The sequence below is a fragment of the Cryptomeria japonica genome, chromosome 8, assembly GCF_030272615.1.
Source record: "Cryptomeria japonica chromosome 8, Sugi_1.0, whole genome shotgun sequence".
Lineage (NCBI taxonomy): Eukaryota > Viridiplantae > Streptophyta > Pinopsida > Cupressales > Cupressaceae > Cryptomeria > Cryptomeria japonica.
The window spans coordinates 363,564,096-363,571,622 of NC_081412.1; the positions used below are offsets into that span (position 1 = coordinate 363,564,096).

A 7,527-nucleotide genomic window follows, 5' to 3' on the forward strand; every position below is an offset into this window, starting at 1 on the left:
ATACATACACATGTATATATATATATATATGTATATATATGTACACATACATATACATATACATAGATCTGTATATATACATACATGTATGTATATACATATATACACATATACATATACATACATATACATATACATATACATATACATATACATATACATATACATATACATATATACGTACGTATATATGTATATGTATGTATATGTATATGTATATGTATATGTATGTATATGTATATGTGTATGTGTATGTGTATGTGTATGTGTGTGTGTATATATATATATATATATATATATATGCGTGTGCATGCATGCACGCGCGCGAACACACACACATGTACACATACACATACATATACATATACATATAAAGAAGTAACAAAAATATGCAATGATAGATCTTGTTGATAGTATGAAAAATTATTGAAGAATTTTTTTTTAAATAAGGAATAAATTTTCAACATTTAAATAGTAATATTTGTAAATTAGAAATTCATAAAGAACTCTCTCTTACATTACAAGGTTAGAATAAATACACACCTTAAAAATAGTGGTGTAAAATCATTCTCATCCATACTATTAAAATAAATTGCAATAGTGTCTCTTATAATAATTTTGATAATAAATATTAAAATATATTAAAGATAAATGAGATCAATATCTTATAAACAAACAATATAATAGATCTTGTTTTAACTAGATTGAATTGTGTGCAATTTGTTATGATGACAGAGAGCTAGAAGAATTTTTTTTATATATTCTTATAACTCTTTATCAGCTTGACATTGGATCATAGAACATGATCTCAAACATTGATTTAAAAATTGCACACAATTTAATCCAAAAATAACAAGATTTATAATATAAATTGTGAAAAATCTGATATCATTATACGATATAATACTTCTAAAAAATCAAAATATTGTTAAAAATGAATTAATACTCAGACAAAACTCAAACTTAAAAATGAAATAAATGTGCACATAAGCAATCCACACACTAACCTCCTTTCTAAATTGTATTTAGCCTATGTTTTGTTTAAGAATAAGAAATATACAAACCAGCCTGCCCCTTTTGATCCAAACTCATTCCTCTTATATGGAGCTCAAATGGCTTCCCAATCAAAATCACTGAGGCTGAACCCTCTACATTTACTGTCAATCAAATTGCATCACTCAAGATGTTTCTTCCACCATTGTGGGCAAAAGACGAGATCTTAAATAATGCATATTAAAAAGGAAAATTTGCAGTACAGGATTGAGAAGCGTTTGGAATGTCTGAGAGCAATTGGATTCATCTTAGTAAAAACAAAACAATGAGAAAATTGAGAAAGACGAAATTACATAGATTTTCATTTCCAGTTATTGGCAACGACGTCAGCCAAATCAACTACCCTCTGTGAATAACCCCATTCATTGTCATACCAAGCAACCACCTTGACCATGTCATCGCCCATCACCATTGTCAAGGATGAATCCACCGTTGAGGACACATCAGAACATCTGAAATCCACCGACACCAGCGGCTCATCGCATACAGCCAGGATGCCCTTCATCTCTTTGTCTGCGCTCTCCCGAAATGCTGCATTCACCTCCTCTGCAAATGTTTTCTTTTCAACCTGAACAACCAAATCCACCACAGAGACATTGGGAGTTGGCACACGCAGGGCAATTCCATTCAACTTTCCTTTCAGCCTGGGAAGCACAAGCGCCACTGCTTTGGCGGCTCCTGTTGATGTTGGCACTATGTTCAACGCCGCTGCTCTGGCCCGCCGAAGATCCCTGTGGCTCGCATCCAGAAGCCTTTGGTCGCCCGTGTAGGAATGAGTTGTTGTCATGGTACCCTTGATGATTCCTGCCCATAAAAAATTATACACCGTTTATCTTTACATGGACTGTGGAAAACTATTACTCCTAACCAATAATGCCTAAAGGTAGACAGTGGGAACATTATTTGTTATATGGGTATGGCTGTTTAATCTTCCTTACTAAATTTCTGATCCAAAACCTTGACGAAAGGGGCCAGGCAGTTTGTAGTGCACGAGGCATTGCTGATAATGGGCTCCGATGGATTGTACAAGTCGGCATTCACACCCACCACATAGGTAGGAATGTCACCCTTGCCAGGAGCAGTGATCAAAACCTTCTTCGCTCCGGCCTGAAGGTGCTTGCCTGCACCATCCTTGTCCACGAACACCCCTGTACCCTCTATCACCAAATCTATCCCCATCTCCCTGCAATGCAATTTAATACCCTTTTACTTATTGCTCATCAAAACTGTAATTTCCATATAGCATTACACCCAGAGAGTAAAAAGTAGGCATGTTTGCTTGTTATTTGGGGTTTTTGATACCCCAAATAACAAACATCTTACAGACTATTTAAGCTTATCTGTTACAACCACTGTTGGATAATGCTGCTACATATCATCCACTTCCAGTGGTTTGGAGAAAATGTTTACGGATGCAAAAAAAAATCTTTAATTTCAATTTTAATTTGTTTTAAAAAATGGCATTGCAAGCTCATCACGCCGATCATTGGAATATATGCAGAAAACAAAACATGCTTAATAAAACCATGAACTCTTGCTCGTAACTCAAGGAGGATATTAGCATACAAATTAGGGACGAACAACATAGTTTTACAAAACAATAAAATTATTTTGCAATTCCTGAATGAAATAACCCAATAAGAAACTCATAGCTTTCATTGAATCTATTACAAAAATTCTATTTAACATGCGTGCTTTTATAGCTTTTGAAGGTTCAGTTAAGAACTAGGTCACATCAACTTAGATGTGAAACCGGAAAATGGATGATATCTAAAGAAGAGTGAGCAGATAGAACATGTTGCTATTGCACTCCAGAGGTGGTTGAGACAGAATGGCATTACATCATAGAGCGTTTGGCTTACAAGGATATTCGGATCAATTACATTGAAACACTAAACATGAGCACCTTGAGTAACCTGTTTGAAGAAGAAAAGATACCAAAAGTTGCAGATTTCCTGATCAAGTTACACAATAGAAGATCCAAGATACATAAGAAAAAAGAAATTAAATAGGCATGGTGCCGCCAGACTTTTCTGTTGTGAGTTTTTTGTGTTTATCTGTTTTTGCAGGCTATCCATGGGTACCATAGGTGGTTTGGCCCCTTGAACGTTATTAAAAACATTCATTTATTTCTGCAGAAATTGACAACAATGCCATGACATGCACTAAAGAAGACTTGCAAAACCCGACTGGAACTAAAGAAGACTTGCAAAACCCGACTGGAACTAAAGAGGATATGTAATTTTTAATTTTATAAAATGAACATGCTAAAAGAAAGCAGGAGACCTCAAAAGTGCAGGGCAAGATAATTGACCATTCATATATGATTGCAGAGCATTTGGAAGACTCAGAAGGAGATGACTAGTTATGAAGGGAAAGATAATTGACCTTTCATCTATGGTTGCATGGCATTTATAAGATTTGGGAGGAGATAACTAGCTATTTGTTATTGGTCAGAGCTTATATAATTTGCTTTCTGGTTTTTGACAGTGACCCTGTAATGGATGACCTCTTTCATTAACAGGGTAGAATAATTCTGGTCACTCTTTCCTACAAGGGGAACTCTGAGTTGCTATATTGTGCTCTGCAGCATGATGATTGTTGGAGGATTTGCGGTGGCTCACATGTCTCCTAACTATGGGGTAGTGATGCGCTTTAGTATTTTGCATATGATATTATGGAAGAATTCTCAACCAAATAACAACAATCAATTCAAACGAATCCCAAGACTTAATTGACAAGTTGCACAATTCATGGATATAATCAAATGTTCTCAAGTTGAACAGATCTGAGGCACTAACGTACAATTCTAGATGTAAGTATCATGTTTGGTACTTACCCCCAAGGGAGATTTACAGGGTTCCGGTCTGAGACAACTTTGATGACCTTGCCATCCACAGAAATACCATCGTCTCCTGCTACCTTGACATCTGCCTCGAAGATTCCAAGAGTAGAATCATATTTAAGCAAGTGTGAAGCTTGCTTAACACCTCCAGTGTCATTGATGACAATAACATCCAAAGGTGAGTCCTTTCTACCATGCCAACAACGCAGAAAATTGCGACCTATTCTTCCAAAACCATTGATTGCAACTTTTAACTTCGCCTCCACTACAAATGATCTTTTTTGTGCAGAGGATCCTGCCTGAAAGAAAAAACCCATGGCATGAGCTCTATTAAAAACTCTATGCAGGTGTTTGCATCAACCAGTTTATATTTACAAAATTTACAGGCCGAAATATATGAACTAAGTGATCTTCACCTGCACCAAATTGGCAATTATTAAACAACCCCTGCTAATGCTATCATAATGACCTTACAGTTCATGTTCCTCTCAAGGCCTTGTCCAAATTCTAACAATCAAATTTTTTAAAAGAACACAAATAGACTAGTACAATGAAAACGAAACAGCAATATACACCAAGATTGAAAACCATACAATTTAACTTTTGGAACCAATCATAAAGGACACACATATCAAACGGAGCTTCACATGCACAAATGTGTTAGTCTAGGGGAAGAAAAACTGCAACATACATCAAATTGACAATCACATTAGCATGTGACGACTAATAACTTGAAAAGTTGATCATTATCTCCAGTGCAAAGATAAGCATAAAAGCCATTGGAGTTCTTGTATTCCAAGGAAATGTTTCATGAAAAAATTAGATCAGATGAACATGAACTTGATGATGATTAACTGTGAAGTAGCCTTCAGATCCATAATGATGTTAATCAAGTTCTGATCGCAACTCCATATGCACCAAAGTGACAAAACTACAGAGCAAAAGGCGCTCAGCTCATAATGCAGCAGAAATCACACAAGAAAAATAGTTCATAAGAGAGTACATAAAAGAAAGTGTCATGTGGACACAACTTCACTAGACAAAGCTGCCTTTGTTTATTCTAAGCGATTAGACGCAGAGTGACCCCAGCAGGTTACAATTTATGACAAGCATAAAGCGTAGTTTACTTCACAATGTTCACATCCACTGGTGGAACTATCAAAGTAATTGAATCAAGGATCCAGAAGCATTGATCCAAGAAAACATTGACCTTTACATGCATTGAATATACAGTCATAATGAAAGGTGAACTCGATACACACAACCATGGTTCAGAGTCCAGACAACAATCTATTGCACATAAGGGGAAGTGTCTTCCCTACACAGAACAGTGCCACGATTTCAACACAAAGCAGTAAGAAGAACAGACAGTGACTGTAACTAAGGAAAACTACAACAAGAGATACAACTATAACAAAATGCAGAGTCAAATATCAGATTTTGTAATCGACCACACACGTGTGTGCTCAATACTCCAGTCATTCCTTTGATGACCTTATTGCTGCTATGCAATGTTCACTTCACAGTTTCATTCGGACCTCCTCACCAATTGTGGCAATGAGTGCCAAGTTAATCCCTTCGAGCTCATGAGAGATGGATTGTTGGAGGAATGACTACAGTAACAAATAATCTAGGCAGTTGATTTCAGAAAAGTAATTATTTGATACTATTGGGCAGCAGAAGCCCACACTTACTTCATGGTTCTATTACCAAATACTTGAAGGAGCCTCCATATTATTTGTTCCTCTAGTAATACCTCCGATTTACAAACTAACAAGCATAGAAACTAACTGCAAATGCACGTATATAGCCATTCGACTGCTGGTCGGAAGTAGAAATTGAAGCATTTTAAGCTCGTTCCCATCTGCGCAAGTGATTGAACTGCAATCGACAGGCAATTGACACTGACATGAAGCTAAATTGCCACTGTGACAACTATAGCAAAACTTTTTCCCATTATCCCCTAAAGCAACCCTGAAGTTAAAAGATATATAATATATATAGTAAACCATAGTGGTTTCCATAAAATGTGAAATCTGTAAAGATAATTGAGTTACAAGATATATACAGATTTCAAAATGGCTTAGATTTAACAACCTGATTCAATTAACAATATGGGATGTCAATAAGGGAAGCCTATTTGCTTACCGCAGTCCGCCATGTAACTTGTAAGTTCTTCCTCAAGCCAGGAACACTTGCAGTGCCAAAGAACTCAGAGGCTTTGAGGCTGCTCAAATCATTGGAGCTCTTCCTTGAAGGCTGCCCACAATAACCCATACATCAGTATCACATTCATACTCATATGCATCCCATGTCTGGGTCTACTTATTTGAACTGACTAATGGGAACCTAAGCTGAAAATATGGGAGCTGTTCAAGGCAAAAACCCATCTCAAATCATTACCAACTAAAATTGCCTAGATTAAGCCTCAACACATTCTTAAACATACTCAAGTGCAGAGGAAAAACATTACATCAAAAGAGTTTGGCAGGGATATGTATTACGATGAAAAGGGTTTCCAAGAATTACAGTACCTGCAGAGATTTTAAGGGGGTGCTGCAATTGGCTACAGCAGCCATGGAGAGTGTAGCAGAAGCCATACTCTTTATGTCCCTGCCTACCCAGTATCATAGGAATGTGAGGAATTGAGCAGCTTGGAGTAGTAATAATAATAATGGGAGATGGAACAAGAGGTGTGGTGGTGGATAGGATCATATTTTGGATAGTGAGCGAGTGGCTCTTATTGCTTTCTCCCCTCTATCCACAGCCCATAACTAAAAGTAATAATTAAGGTCACCCATAAGATTACTACATTACCATGCTAATCAATAATTAACTAAGTTTTATTGGTGAGGTGTAAATACGTGGGTTGGCTTGGGCTTATTTGAAAGTAGAGCAGAGGCTGATTGTGAACAGAGGCCCAGGATGAAGTCACAGTACGCTAAGCTAGTGCCAGATTTGTTGTACTGGAGTGGAATCAAAATCAGTTAGACAAACCGCCTTTTAAATCAGACTTATTTATGAGCATCAAACGACATGCTGTGGGCAAACAAATTAGCTACCTTATTCCACATCCCCGAGTTTCAACAAAGAAGGTTGGTGCACAATTCCCTGAATTTGTTAAGAACTAAAAGTTTTAGCACCAAATTGTGGGTGCAACGATACTGCGTATTGAAAACTTCTTCCAATGTATAGGTCATCATTTTAGTCCCCAAGGGATCTTGCGGAGTTGCATATTTGTATAAAGATCGACTCTTTTCATTTTAGCAAATGGGTAAAGGATGCTTATCTTAGATTTTGAAGGGTGTTGTTATTGGAGGTATTTTTTAGTTAGGGAAAATAAGGGTAATCATCTTTATACAAGTTATATTGATGAGGAGATTACAAAAAGTAATTGTAAAATAAATTAAAAAATAATATAATAAAATTCTAATAACATAAAATTGTAGTGTATCACAATACAAAGAACCAAGATCAATCATCAACACCCTAATCACGTGTTAATTGGAGGAATAACAACCCAATCCTTGAAGATTGGGAACCATTTGTCATTTTCTTTACATTCATTTATTATGTAATTTCTTTATAAAATTTTAATAAATAATAATAAGATCTTTTTTTCTTGGTGA

At 36.2% G+C, this 7,527-nt stretch overlaps 1 protein-coding gene across 1 annotated transcript; it reads right to left on the bottom strand.

Moving 5' to 3' along the window:
• Positions 1–1,214: 1,214 nt before the first annotated feature.
• LOC131066311 (glyceraldehyde-3-phosphate dehydrogenase A, chloroplastic) lies at positions 1,215–7,086 on the bottom strand. Its single transcript, XM_058001043.1, has 5 exons — positions 6,433–7,086; positions 6,047–6,157; positions 3,893–4,197; positions 1,992–2,236; positions 1,215–1,857 (listed from the first exon to the last, which is right to left on the bottom strand). The coding sequence occupies exons 1-5, from the start codon at positions 6,496–6,498 to the stop codon at positions 1,355–1,357; spliced, it is 1,230 nt and encodes a 409-aa protein (XP_057857026.1). The 5' UTR covers positions 6,499–7,086; the 3' UTR covers positions 1,215–1,354.
• Positions 7,087–7,527: the final 441 nt, after the last annotated feature.